At 41.6% G+C, this 14971-nt stretch overlaps 1 protein-coding gene and 1 long non-coding RNA gene across 2 annotated transcripts in view; one reads left to right on the forward strand and one right to left on the reverse strand.

Moving 5' to 3' along the window:
• LOC308336904 overlaps positions 1-752 on the reverse strand; it is a 51493-nt gene extending 50741 nt beyond the window's left edge. Inside the window, exon 1 of the long non-coding RNA XR_013966277.1 lies at positions 562-752. This is a non-coding gene — a long non-coding RNA (uncharacterized lncRNA). The remainder of the gene's footprint in view (positions 1-561) is intronic.
• Positions 753-1017: 265 nt separating this feature from the next.
• SCML1 (Scm polycomb group protein like 1) lies at positions 1018-14231 on the forward strand. The gene is made up of 8 exons (XM_080795222.1): positions 1018-1143; positions 4899-5047; positions 6259-6339; positions 6832-6909; positions 9838-9942; positions 10339-10873; positions 11022-11173; positions 12577-14231. The coding sequence occupies exons 2-8, from the start codon at positions 5018-5020 to the stop codon at positions 12709-12711; spliced, it is 1116 nt and encodes a 371-aa protein (XP_080651348.1). The 5' UTR covers positions 1018-1143; positions 4899-5017; the 3' UTR covers positions 12712-14231.
• The last annotated feature ends 740 nt before the right edge of the window (positions 14232-14971 follow it).

Below are 14971 nucleotides of genomic sequence, written 5' to 3' on the forward strand. Positions count from 1 at the left end.
CTTTCCTTGTAGCTCCTCTGTGAGCCAGGAAAAAATTTATGGCTTTACTTTACAATACTCACCTGCTTTGCTTCTAATAATTACTCAAGACTGTGCCTCGTTCCGAAGATGGGCAGCCTCGATATACATATTACAATACGCCACTAAATAAATGTCATGTGCCCTTTATTACATAGCAAATTTATGTCCTGGATAGTGTTCTAAGTGCTTTGCTTACTCAAACTCATGTACTCCCCACATTGTGCCCATTTTACAGACGGGGAAACGCAAGCACAGAGCCGTTACCTGACTCTCCCAAAGCCATGGAAAGACGAAATGTTGGGGCTGGGGTGAACCCCTGTAAATCTGGCTCCAGGGTCTATGTTACTTCTCCACGAGGTAACAACTTTTTAAAATAACTTTCCCCCGTTTGTACCAAGCCTCCACAAATAAGGCCCCATGCCGTCTCCTTCGAATTCCAGCAAAAACAAGCACACCTAGGACACAGCCAAAGTCGACGTCTGTGACGGGAAGGCGAGAGACAGAATTACATTTAAAAAACCAAAATGTTCGAAAACCAACCAATGACAGTGGGCAGGCCAGGTACACGGCAGCCTCACCCCGCACAGCCTTCTCCACGAAGCGTCTCCAGCGCTGGAAGAAAAGCCCGCGCGTGCGCGCCAGCACCCCTGCGCAGCCGCAGAAACACCTCTCAGCACCGGAGGCTCGCGCCTCTGGTCTAGCGCCGGGTCCCGATCCCATCAGCTTTTGCGAGCGGAAATCTGAACCGGAACGCCCAGCTACAGACGCTCGGGGGCGGGCACTGCCGGCCGCGCAATGGGACGCAAAGCCCCTCCCCTCGGCTGTCTCCCTAGCAACGTTCCTTTCACCCCCCCAACCATTACGCAGGCGCTTGCCGGATTGGCTAAGAGCCCTGTGAGCTATAGCGTGCCACGTGCTCCCGGATGCGCGCGTATTCCGGAGCTTCCGGGGTCCTCGAGGCAAGCGCCTCAAATGGTCGAGCGCGACTTCCGGCGGGAGAACGGTTCGTGAAGCTGTAGAAGTTAACGGTCTTAGGCCGTTGATAATCCGGAAAGCTGGCTGACATTAATCGGGCCCCGTGCCATTGGGCGGGCAGTGGGGCAGGTCCTGATGGCAGAACAGGTCTGTTTAGTGGCACTTTTTCCTCCCTTGAACTTTCTTGCCCCTCGGTTGTGCGCGAAAAACCGCTGAGGTACGGTTTGGTTTGACGGTTGGGAAGCTCCGGGGCGGAGCGGGGGGGGCGGGGCCAGACAGGATTTGCCCTGAGGGAAGGAAAAGAACATGATTTTCGGGATCGCGCAGAGGGGGTGGTTCCGGGTGGTTCCCACCTCCTGTCCCGGAGAGCAGCGGCTATGAACTTTTGAGATTTGGCCGCTTTTTGAGTACTTTGTGCTGACTTTCTGAGACAAGTAGTTCGTTTTCCGTCCGTTCTCTTCCTCAGCGAAGGTGTGTTGGGCGGGGGGGCGGGGCGCGGAGCGAGGAACTACCAAGACTCTGAGACTTCATACAGAATTTTGAGTTTAAAGAACTGACGAACTAGCGAGTTGATTTGTTGGAACATTTTTTTGAGATTGAAACGTTGATTTTGAGGCTTTCTTGGTAACCTCGTTTGATCAGTGAGAGTGCAGTCTTCCTGGTTTATTGTATGTAGAATATATAAACGCGAGGCAAAAGAAAATAAAGGCATGATTGTTTGATAACTTCGTTAGTGATCGCTTCATTCCCTCCTCTCGCTCTCCCCAAATTAGGACTGCTCTAGAGTTTTAAACTACATTAATATTTACAAACAGTGATTTTACAAGCAACTTTTCTTCATGGCGTTCCATAAAAACAAGGCATGGGCTCGATTCAGTGCTGGGTGATGGGATACAGTTTGGGCGGCATTATCTTCCATCGGACAACTTTGTGGTCGCTTAAGTTCGATACGGACAGTAGTTTTTGGGTGAAACGCTGTTTTCAGCCTTAACGTTTTCGGTCAGTTGATGAGATAAGTGAATGCTTTGGAACTTTGGAAGCTGAATCTTCAAATGACTTTTTTGAAAAATGCCTTTGAAATGCCTTTTTAAAAATGCCTTTTAAAAAAGCCTTTGAAATGCCTTTAAAATGCCTTTTTAAAAGCCTTTTAAAAAATCAGATGGCTTCTTGTTCTTATGTTATCAAGAGTTTAGGTTTTCTGTGGTAAAATACAAATGAGCTTCATTTTAAGTAAACTCATTCTGCGGGATTTTGAGTTTAATGAGTTATTTTAATTAATTTTGCATAATCCAGTCATGATTGGGCTCTAAGAAATTGTTGCAGAAAATTTTATGAGAAGAAGGGAAAGGAACTAAAATTGATGCTGTGCTTGCTGTGAACCAGACATGATACTCAGGGCTTAACTGTATCATTTGGTCTTACACAGCTCTGTGAAGTAGTTATCATTCCAACTTCACGAGTTTAGAAATTGAGGCACAGAGAGGTTAAATACCTGCTTGAAGCAAAATAGCAAATTTTGCAATTTGGATATGGATTAAAGTATTTTTAAAGTCCAGTTCTTTGCATTATGTCCTGGTATATAAAATTTGTTTACCAGAAATGGTTGCTATATCTGCAGTATACAGGTGCAATGTGAATGAAAATTACATGTTTTGACCCTGAGTATTTATTGTCCTTGTGCTCCATGACAAATAGTTCTATTGGGAGGATGTTATGAATACCCAAATAATGAAATAACAGTTGCGAACAGTGGGTGCCTTTGCTATGCCGGTCGTGATGGTGAGCATTTGATGTGTATTAATTCATTTAATCCTCATAACTCCGTGTGAGGTCCGTACTAGTATCGCCATTTTACAGATTTAAAAAAGAAAAAAAAAAGCACAGGGAAGTCACGCAACTAATAAGTGGAGGAGCTGGGATCTCAAACTGAGGTATTCTGGCCCCAAGCCTAAGGTCTTTAGGCTGTTTGATGTTTCCCTTTCTGTAACGATGACCTCAAAAGCATTACTGTGTGAGTGTTCTGGTACTTTGGGGAAAGCAGTGTCACTTTCGGATGGGATGACTTAGCATCTTTGCTTTGTGGAGATGGAACTTGAGTTGAGCTTTGAAGTTGAATAGGTTCTCCTAGGTGGAGAACCAGCAGGGTATTGTGGGTAGAGGTCATGACAAGAGTGAGAGGTTCAAAGAGTACAACATTGGTGATTTATAAATGTGCCACAGAGGTAGAAATGTCTGGAGTCTAGTCGTGGATTCAATGACTGCTGCATCTATGTCTAACTACAGCCAAGTTTGGGCTGCAGTGTAATTATCCAGTAGAGAATTGTCTGATTTTAAGAGTCTATAACGGTGGTGGCAAACTTTGTCTCTAAAAGGCCAGAAAGTAAATATTTTAGGCTAAGAACAAGGGGACAAGTGGTAAAAGGTGATCTCACTTGAGGGTGTGGAGACTTCTGACTGTGTAAGGACTGCGTAGGCTATTGTAGGAGTTCGGGTTTCATTTTGATAATGTTAGAGAAGGGATTCCAGGTGATTTTAATAATGAGTAAGTAAAGCCCATTGATTCTGGAGCCAAACTGCACCAGTTACTAGCTATGAGACCTGGATAAATTATTTAAACTTACTTAGCCTCAATTTTCTCTTAAGAAAAATGGGGATAAAATAACAGAGCCTGCCCCACAAGGTTGTCAGGAATACTAATGAGTTAACAAGTGCTTAGAACCTTGCCTGGCACAGGGTTGGCTGTAAAATCTGTTCGGTATTACTGTCTGTATCTTGTGGTATATTCTAAATTTTCTATAGTAAAACATATGTAATGAAAAATTACACATATAAAATATCAAACAGAATTGTTAGGAATACAATGAGATTATAGGAAATACTATCAGAGTTGGGAAATTTGAATTCAATATTCTTACTCCTTGAGAGTTCAAGTAGAGGTGCGAGACTGCTCCACAGTGTTCTTTGTCAGATATCTGTTAACTGGGGACTGCTTACGTAGATCATGGCCCATCTGCAAGATAGAAAACGAGAAACTTGTTAGAGTGACTACAGTATATCTAAAAGTATTGGTTTGGGAAGACTTATCCCACCATTGATTATTTTTGCCTGTTTTTGAGCTTTAGATCAATGGAATCATATAGTATGTTCTCTTTTGTGTCTGACTTTTACTCACGTTTATGGGTGTGAGATTCTCTTCATGTGTAGCAAGAGTTGGTTCATTCTCATTGCTCTGTAGGCTTCCTTTGTATGAAAACACAACAGTTTCATTATTTATTATTAGTCTTATAATCAGAATAAAACAAACGGTTTAAAAAATAAAAATTGAAGTTATACCTGAAATTGGAGGTTTTGGGGTTTTTTTTTTTAGAGAGAGAGCATAAGTGTGTGGGGGGAGGGAGAGAAAGAGAATTTTTTTTTTAATTTTAAAGATTTAGTTATCTGAGGGAGAGAGACAGACAGCACTAGCTGGGGGAGGGGCAACGGGTGAGAAACCCAAGCAGACACAGGACTCAAGTCTCACAATGCTGAGATCATGACCTGAACTGAAACCAAGGGTCCAACACTCAACTGACTGAGCCACCCAAGTGCCCCTCGGCGCCTTGCAAAAAGCAGTTAGGAATTGTGCTCTCTTGTTCATTTTTTCCAGCATTTACTCTGTAGCCTTTCAGTTGTAAAGTATTTACTTCACAATTTAGAATTTGTGCATGATCTTGATCCTTATATCTAGGTGTGACAGCATAGCTCTTCAGTTTTTAAAGGTTTATTCTAAGTCACTACTGGAAGAGTTACCCTAAAATTCAGCCAGGACTCCGGTTCAGTTTGAGTTGGCATTTGGAGAACATATCCCTATTAAGTTGATGATGGTAATGTGTGAAGTAACTTTTTTATGTCTTGCTTTTTAGGAGTAGGTGGTTTACCAGCCCTGGGTGACCAGGCAATTTCACAAATAAACCCACCAGCAACTTTAAATACAAGTAGGGCCCACTCGGAGGAGGAGGAATGCTGCTGTTGCTCAAAAAAGATGTCCAGTGGCTCCAGTGAAGTTGATGTGGTTTGTATTTCAAGTAAATCTGTCTTTGTTCTTTTCACTGTGCTCTATTTCTTTTCTAAATGGAATTTAATTTCATTGAGTGGAATTCAGAAATAACAACTTCATGAGCTTTGACAGTGGTTTAAAAGCTGTGACAAACATTCACGTACAAGTTTTTTGTGAACTCCATTTCTATCGGGTAAATACTCAGCAGCTGCAGTGCTAGCTCATAGGGTTAGGTGACTGTATGAAAATCTTGCCAAACAGTGCTGTTTGTTTGATTGTGTTTGATTGTGCTGTTGTACAATTCTGTCACATTCTGCTGTTTCTTGATTCCTGAAGGTGAGTAAAAATATAGATTATTAAACTATATGTAATTTGGCTTAACAGAAAAAACATTTCTTTACTTAAATAAGGATGTGGGTATTAATGCCACCTAAGTGCTGTGGGCAATTCTCTTAACTTCTATCAGCCCCAGTATCTTTTCAATTTTGGACATAATGTTAACTGCCTACTGAGAATTGCTTTCTGACATAAGTATGTGAAAGAAGTTTGAAAAACATAAGGCACTATACATGGTATATTTTTATAAGAACTAATCTATAGCCCTTTCTATATTGTTTTGGTTATGCTTTTTGAAACAAAGACTACATAGCTTCTGTCTTTATTTTAACATTATTCCTATAGTTTATAATTCATTCTTAGAATACTGTATTTAAATGAAATCTAATGCTTATTTGTTGTATATTCGTTTATTTATAAACTGTCCTATTCAAAAAAAAAAGTTTTAAGGTGATTAATTTATCAAGAAAAGTAAATACTTAAGTGTTTCTTCTTTTGTCCACAGAGTGGCACTGTTGGATTATTTAAAAATCAAAAGCCATGTAACCTGCTTCCTTGTTCATGGTTAAAAATACTTAGGTTTGCAGCAGTTCTGGTGCCAGGTTACTAGACTAGTCTTTCAACCCTGAGTTACACAAGAGGTTAAGCTCAATAGAAAATGGTATCTTAAATGTAAATGATATCTTCAATGATACCTTAAGCTCGGATAATGAGAAAACAGTTTTGCAGGTACATCTTTTCATGTAGTCATAGTATTTACAGTGGACAGAGGTCCTTTGATATTCACCAATAGCTTTTGGAGCGTCTTAAAAGTGAAATTGAAGTCCTCAGTTTTTCTTTCAGTTCTATCTTTCATCTTTCCTTTTAATTTGTTAATACATCTTCCTTAGATAAGAACACGAATACCTGCTTATGATGATGATAACACTGTTCTTTATGCATATGAACCAAACACTGCATATGTCAATAATGTAAGTAATGTTAATTGCCACTTGCCAAATATATTAACACTTAACCATTTTAAAGAAAAAGGCTTAAATTCTGCCTATACTGTGGAGTTCCTCTAAACTCAAACCCAAAGAATATTGGTCTCTCCTGAACTTGTTTGCTTCCTTTCCTTAGACAGTAACCATATAACCATTTTACTTCCCTTTTCCTTAGGTAGCAGGAAGTTCAGAGCAGTTTATACTCATTTTCAGTACAAAACTTGAAACCTAGGTCCTTCTGATATAATAAATTCTTATTTCCTCTCTCAATTAGCAGTTGTCATTTTCATTTTCATATTAATGTGAGCTTTTCTTTTATTTTGTTTCTGCTTGAGATTAAGACTTCTGAATCCTTTTGGAAAGTTGGTGACAAATAAAAACAATTTAAATAAATAAATGTAAAGTGCTTTTTTCCTCCTGGTTGAATTTGGCTCTTATAAAAGTAAAGCATTAACTACTTAACTTTTAAAATATTAGCAGGAAACTGTGCTGTCTGACACATCCTACAATGAAGAACAACAAAAAACTGTTAAGGATGTCCTCACTCATTGTCAGGTACAAAATTCTGTTTCTCAAATGTAGTTTTCTGAAATACTAAGTTAAAATTCCCTTTATCTCATGTAAAAGTGTACAATTAATTGAAATTTTGCTGTATCAAATTACCTAAGATTATCCCCTCATTGTAATAATTTTTAGTAATTTCTAGTTAGAATAGCACCTCCAGGTGAAAATTTCGAAATACCAATATGTACATTTTATAGCTTTGTTTTAAAAGCCATTAACTGAAGAAATGTATGTTATGTTGTTTGATATTGAATTAATTTTCCCTACAAAATCTTTGAAAGAAATTGATATAGAAAAAAATTAGTATGTGTCTAAGTACATTGTTGAGATTTCTTAATTGAAAAAATGGCAGCATACTGTTGTTTTTTAAAGAGTATATCTTACGTAGTTTTGAGGGGATTTTGTAAAAGTTAGCATGCTGGTAGAGATTGATGGGGGTAATTATCAAGGATTTTGTGAGCTGCATCCTCTAGAGGTAATGGAAGTTTATTTTTTAAAAAATAGTTGTTAACATACAAAGTTTGTTGGATTAAGATGAGCTACCCCGCCTAAGTAAAGCGTGTTTAGGTGAGTCTTTATCACTGTTACTGAGAACAGAAGTGGACCGCTTCAAGGGGACATAGCAGGTCTTTGGGGAAGGAGGTACGGAGGGTGGGCGGTGGGAGGGGGTTTCTGATTTCCAGCAGGGCCATCCCCGGCCTGCCTCATCTCATGTAAGCACCCACGACCCCCCGGGCTGCCGCTGCTCTGCCAGGGCCTTCTTTCTGAGCGACGGTGCAAGATGTGGTGGGCTAGAACGTGGAGGAGGAGAAGGGCCCGGGGTCCCAAGTCACAGCCCCGAAACGGACCATCGGGGATCCTCCCCGTTTCTCCCAGTGTGCGAGCTCGCTCCCTTCTTCCACCCCTTCCCTTACCGGTCTGGACCAGTCGCTGCACACGTCCACCTTTTCTTCTTCTGTCCTTGCCCGGTGTCCTCTTTAGGAAGACTCCAGCCCCGTGCAGGCTGGGAAGCGGAGGGGGCGCCCTCCGGGATCCCTCCACTGTCCCGTGGCCCTTCGCCAGCGCTCTGGTCAGCTCCCTCTCCGTCCCCCCCAAGCCCTCGCTGCTTATTCCAGGGAGGCCAAGGTGGGGTGGAGCGTGAGGCCCGAATCCCTCTGAGTCGCGATTCCTCTCCCCACAGCCAGCCACTAGGCTGGGATCTGTCCTTCGGGCGTCTCCCTCTCTAAGGCTAAGGCGGTGCTGTTTTCTGCCTCTGAGCCTCTTTCGCTGTGCCGGGACGCTTCCCGTCGTCAGTGGCCACCTCCTGGCCCTTCGGCTTCCGTCTCCATCACTCTCCGCATCCCCTCCCACAGCTTCACCTCCGCTTGGGGCCTCCCATCCCTGTTTCTGTCATGCCTTCTCTCTCCTTCCCTTAAGACACCCAGCTCTTTGAACGTCATTTATGTTCACTGTCGACGCATCTGACTTCTGGGTTCTCTCTGGGTATTTTGAATCTACTGTTCCTTCTGCCCTCTCTGCCCTTCCATGCATCTTTACCTAGTGAACACCGTCTCGTCTTTTAATCCTCAACGGGGACATCTCCTCTGACAACACTGCCACGACTGCCAGCCTGGGTTCGGTCTTGCTGTGCTGTGCACACGTGGCCTCCCATTCTTACCTGTGTCGTAGCCATCAGAGTCACAACAATAATATGACTATTGACGGATGGTTGAGCACTACTGGGCGGGTTGTCACGTAGTATTGTTGTTAGGATGGGAGTACTAACATCACACCGCCGTGCCTCACTTTGTCCTTGAGAGAACTCTGAGAGTCTCATCTGGATTCTATACATGAGGAAATTAAGGCACAGAGAAGTTAAGTGACTCGCCCAAGGTCACACAGCTGATAAGCGGCAGAACGCTAGTCTTTGCACCCAAGTGTGTTCCCCTAAAGCCTGCACGGTTTACCCCAGTGCTGTAGGTCAGTGGGTCACTTGATCATGCACCAGAACTACCTGGAGGGCTCGTGAAAGCAGATCGCTGCCCCTGCTCTCAGAGTTCCCGATGTAGCAAGTGTGCTGTGGGTCATGGGGCATTTCTGACAAGCCAGTGGGAGACATTGATGCTACTGGTCCAAGACCACACTTTGAAAACCGCTGCTTTAGGCTGCCCATCACTTTATTGAAATCCCCTCTCCCCAACTCACCTGGCCGTTCCTTAGGGCAGGCTCTCGTCGTTTCCCTGTTTTCCTTTCTGTCCACAGTCCCAGCACCTAGCACGGCAGTTCCGAGAGGTAGTAAGTAGGCCCTCAGTAAGTGTTTATTTGAGTGAATGAATAAGGAAATGGTCCTGGCCTCCTGTGTAAGTGTATTTTGGGCCTGAATGAAATTTCTGTATATTTGAAAAATTCTCAGGTTTTTTTAGTCACAAACCTGGTTGGCCAATAGGGAACACATACTCGAAGGTTTTATAAGGTTAATTGTTGATTACCTTATCTTTGAAATACTTTGAAGCCAAAAGTCACGTCTTATATTTGGCTCACTGTTCTTTCCAGCACAGAATGCTCACTGCCTCTGAATTCTCACCATGGTTATATGGAAAGAGGCTCTTTGGCCTTTTTTAGCAGATTTGAAGCTTTCTTTTCTAAAAGAGCCCCTTCCTTGATATAAAACGACTCCATCATAAATATGGTGGCTTATAAGAATGGTGGTACATTTACTTTCCAATATTAAAGCTTTTTTAAATGCCCGCATGGCCTGGAGTTGTTGAGTAGGAGGTTGGGCTCCTTATCTCCGCCAGCTCCGCTCTGTGTCACCAAAACCAGGCATCTGGTTCTGACAGCTTGAGAACTTTTCTTTGTTTCTAGCAGTCAAAATTCGGCTTATTGGTATTCTTATGTTACTTTTAGAATAGAAACTATTAATAGCTTATATTATAATAGGTCATCTACGATGCTATTCAAAACCTGGATAAGAAATTTGATGTCATTCATGGAAAAGTTTCAAAAATCCACCGTTTTCGTGTGAAATCACTGTGGCAGAATCGCGTGAGTGTTAACAAAAATATTTTCACAACTGCAATAGACCTCTTGCTTCTAAAGATGCCAGTGAGTTAGAAATGAGAGAGAACTATTAACTATGAGATTAGCAAGGCCAAATTGATTCTTGCTGTAGCAGCAGATGGGAGACTGAAACTTGTTGGGAAAATGCTTAAGTTTAGGTTTGAGAAGTGTATGACAATGAATAGTTTTATGTTTATAAACACAATGTATAAAATTCAGTTAAAATGTAGGGTTGAAGAGGAACAAAAATCATATAATCAAAATAGAGCATATATATTTAGTAATGTAAAGCAGTATTTCCTGAAAAAAATTTATATTTACTACTTATTTTGTTTCCTTTTTTACTCACTGACAGTTTATGCTGGGTTTGTGTCATTTCAGAAGCCACTTGGATATGCTTTTAAAAATTATAATTACCTGCTTTCCAGAAAGATCAGATTGCAGAAAATGAGGAAGAAGGAACCTCCTTCTTCATTCTCTTACCCTGAAAGTTATAGCCCAACTGTGCCGGTGGAAAGGCCCCCAAATGATTCCCCGAGCAATCCTATAGGAACACCCTACCATTCAGAGGAGGGGTCCCCAGAACGGGATCCGGAGTCGCTCCTCCAGGAGCAGGAGCTGAATCTGAGCCAGAGCCCAACACTTCCCTCCATGTATTCTTCACATTCATACAAGCCATATTTCACACCTGATGATCTGACACAGGGCCCTACCGTGCCCTACTGTCCCAGTCCAGAGGGCCATAACAGCCACATGTTCTCACCTACTCGAGCTTGTACAGTAGCACCCGGATCCATTCTGGATCAAGGTGAGCCCAGTCCGGTGCATAACTCTGAGATGATGACTTATCCAGCTCTAATGGAAAATAAGTGCTTTGGCCATACTGCCTCATCTCCTTGTATCCTGCCCAACTTTGGTGAGTGTGAAATGACACATGACAAGTAGCACTATTTGATCTATAATCCTCAACGTCCTTGATGCAAGGGCATTTCTCCCTACCTAACATCTCTTCTTTTGGGATAATGATCAGGTCAGGTTTGATTTGTCTTTTTCCCCCATTGAAGCTACAAGTTCACCAGCTGGAACTGACCCAGATATCCTAAAACAAAGCTTCCCGGATGACCCTTCAACCTGGTCTGTGGAGGAAGTGATCCAGTATCTGAAACAAACAGATCCTCAGACACTCACCCCCATCGCTGACCTCTTCAGGCAACAGGTAATGTATATTTTGATTTGGTTTTCCTGCCATAATGCTTCTTTCTTTCTTTCTTTCTTTCTTTCAGTAAGCTCTACACCCAGTGGGAGGCTTGAACTCACAACCCCAAGAGTCACATTCTGTAGGACTGAGCCAGCCAGGCGCCGTGCCATAATGCTTTTGAATGACCTCTGTGCAGGCCCTTCAGTTGGGTACTGATTAGTGTGGATGGTGGGGGAACCCTAGCAACTGATTTTCCATATGTGAGAAAGGTTACTTGGCCCAAAGTTAGCTCCTTAAATGGTAGAGGCTGGATTTAAATAGGAACAGTGTGACAGGGTGTCCTCTTTGTTATGATGCCCAATGAAGCCAGCAACTGATCCCGTTTGGCTCAATTCTGTTAACCTTATATGGTTGTTGATGGTTTGGGATGCTGATAGCCTCATGCCATTTACAAAGTAACATTATGGGTTACATTTTTTATAAGTTCTAATTTTTATTGTACTTAGTAGGAAAAGTACAGAAAGTGCCTGACAAAGGCAGCACTGTAAAGGGTTTCGGGTCTTTTCAGACAGTACGGTTTTATTTTTAGACCAGAACTTGTAAAAACCAAGTAATATGTTTCAGCAACATCAGTCAGTCTATTAGTAAAGAACTTGAGGAGGATGCCTTGTGACTATGAAGTCATGTTTTTGCAGTGTTTCCTGATGAATAAAATTAGTAGCCATACCCTCTTTGATATGGCAAGAAAATATTTTTTAAGCATCTAATCAACTTCAGACAACTAACTGATTAGCTTTCAACATCAAGACAGCACTCTATAGCACGTGTACAGTTCGTATGGATGCTAACACCCTCGTATTCCAAGCCGTTCTAAGATAACTAATGGCCATCTGAAGTCCATTTCTACCATTCACAGTTTTTACTCTGTCATAGATATGCAGTATTTTATTCAGCACAATATTTAAAGGTAGGTAGTTTGATGCTTAGGACATTTTTAAGATTTTAGGTTAGGGGCGCCTGGGTGGCTCAGTTGGTTAAGTGTCTTCCTTCGGCTCAGGTCATGATCCCAGGATCCTGGGATCAAGCCTTGTGTCTGGCTCCCCTTCTTGCTCTCCCTCTGCCCCCCTTACTTTGTGCTTACCCTCTCTCTCTCTCAAATAAATAAAATACATTTTTAAAAAGATATTAGGTTAAATTTTCTTCCTAAAATTCAAGGTAAATTTATAAATGATCAAACCGTGTTTCATTGTACAAATTATATTTTTAATAGTTTCCATCAAGCAGGTGTATACTCTCAGAATATACATCTGGAAGGAGCTGCTCTGTTATTGGTATCACATGTTCATATAATATGAAGAAAGGACCATTCTGATAAAATATGAACCTATCAACTAATCACTGTCCTTTCCTTCTGTCTGTAGGACATTGACGGAAAAGCTCTGCTACTACTAAAGAGTGACATGATGATTAAGTACATGGGGCTGAAGCTGGGGACAGCCGTGAAGTTGTGCCACTACATCGATAGGCTTAAAGAAGAAAAATTCTTTGTCATCTGAAAACATGTTTGTGTCAATTTAGCTCGATCTTCATTCAGGGGAGACCAGTGCCATCTTGGTGTAAAATCGTTTTTCTGCCCTTAGAAGTTTTTGTTGTGTAGAAGGTTCTTCTAAAACTATGTTCTGTCCAGAATTGCAGAACTCCATTATAGTCTGGTCTACTCTTTCATAAGCCATTTAACATGTGAGCGTTGGCAGTTTGTTAGATTGGGAGTTTTTTCTTTATATCTTTTTATTATTTTTATTGCATAGTTTACAAATGTACTTCACACAGGAAACAGAAACACCTCTAATTTCTGTTCATCTTTATCTAAGGAACCAAAACAGCTGAATCCCAAAGAGAAAATATCAGGGCCTGAAAAGTTCTCTAATAAATCCATGGATTTTCCTTAGAAGAAAACTTTAAGATGCAACTATAGATAGCATCTTTCTAAAATCTTTTATGTTTGTTACTGCAAGGTTCTTTTCATGTTCTACCAGCTTCCCAAAAGGGAAAGCCATATAAAGTATTTTCCTTTCTATTATTATTTCTATATATGTTGTATTTGTTCCTATTTAAAGAAAAAAAGGCAACCTTACAAGCTTTCTTAAAGTATTTTTACCAATTTTTAGATAAATTGTTAGATAGAACGGTTATTTTATGCAAGAGATACTTAGTTTACAACTTACATATTTTACCTAAGCTTGGACATTTCACTAGGCACTCATTGCTCCCATCTCTCTATAAAGATGCCTATGTCCAAATTTTTGAAAGATACATTTTTATTATCTGTGTTCATAATACTGTTTCATATTTATATTTTATTCTATATCTGAAGTATACACACAAGTAAGTCTTCTTTTTGAATTTAAGGATAGCACTTTGCACTTCACAGAGGTAAAGAGGAACTATATCCAGTGAGATGTTTTTATTCTGTTAAAAATATTCACATCATCTGCCATCACTAGTACCTCTCAGCTGACTCTTCAGGGTTTCCATACAGGGAAGCTCTCTGTCCTGTGCAATGTTTCTAGTTCATTTGCTTTCTGAGCCATTTATCCTACTAAACTTTGAAAAATACATTAGCTTTGATTTGTCATTTTGGACTTATTTTAAGAATTAGAAAATTAGAACGTTCAAGTGAAACCTGTTCATTGTTTTCTTATTTATTACCTTGTTATGTTATATAACATTTGATATAATATAAGCTGTGAGAATTGGTGCTAAGTATATTAGCCATTTGGTATAAATGCCAATAAAATGTTCACCAGGGGCAAAAATATACATCTTCCTTTTCAAAAGCCAAGTGTGCTTTATAAACAAATGCAATTCTTTACTGGGCATATGTGATTTAAAAGGTGCTTTTATTTATGATACTCATTTATGTTGTTTCTTGTAAGACAAGATTCTATTTTAAACTTGATCTTCTCTCAAATTGTGTGAAGATGCTGTGCCCAGTTGAACAGTCCTCAGGTGTTTGTATGAATACTATGTTTTACAGTTTTCAGATTTTAAAATATAATAAAGTTTTAAAACCACAATAATGTCAAGGCCTCAGATTTGATTTTGTTTGCTTTCACTGCATGACATTAATGTACGAATTTACTAGAGTTGATAAAGAAACGCTATGCCAAGCTTGTGGTTGTCTACGTGCACGTCCAGATGGTCGAGTGTTAACACTTGCCCTCATTCTACAGATAAGCAGATCGCTAGCAGCGAAGGGCTGATGTCCTGCAGGACCTTAAACGAGCCCCCAGGGGAGCAGCACAAAGTTCCATCCGTGAGCTGTGTCTGTGCTCAGCACTTGCCGCTCGCAGTGGTACTGAGGATGCGAGTGCACTAGAAGAGGCCAGGGCCCCTGCATATCTTGTCCCCGTCCCCGAGCTCCTACGTCTGCCTGGCGGTTCTGGCTGCTCTTCCGTCACCGGGGGCCAGGAGCCACACTGCCTTTCTGCCTTCAGCTCTCCCAGCTTACAGGGTGCAAAAGCCTTAGAGGCTCAGGACGGGGGCTGTGTCGCCTTCAGCATCTGACCCCTTGCCCCTCTCGGCTACGCCAGGAGCTTCTGCTCCATGCCTTCAAGCCCACAAACTCCTCCCGCTGCGGCAGCACGTCTGCTGGTTGACACGGTCCCCACTGAGCCTCCAGGGCTGATGCTCTAGTGGCGGGAACGGGGTGTCACTGTGCTCGTCTGGGACTTGGGTGATTCAGACCCACTTGCTCTTGGCCATCCGGTTTGTCAAACTTGTAGTCCAGAGACGGTCTAACGCGTGAGGCTCTCG

Source organism: Martes martes, assembly GCF_963455335.1.
Source record: "Martes martes genome assembly, chromosome: X".
NCBI classification, from domain to species: Eukaryota; Metazoa; Chordata; class Mammalia; order Carnivora; family Mustelidae; genus Martes; species Martes martes.

Excerpts from the sequence above, each read along its gene's own strand:
- SCML1 (XM_080795222.1), top strand. The coding sequence starts at position 5,018 with ATGTCCAGTGGCTCCAGTGAAGTTGATGTG. Across the intron at positions 5,048-6,258 it reads GCTCCAGTGAAGTTGATGTG|ATAAGAACACGAATACCTGC; the intron begins GTTTGTATTTCA and ends CATCTTCCTTAG. Across the intron at positions 9,943-10,338 it reads AATCACTGTGGCAGAATCGC|AAGCCACTTGGATATGCTTT; the intron begins GTGAGTGTTAAC and ends GTGTCATTTCAG.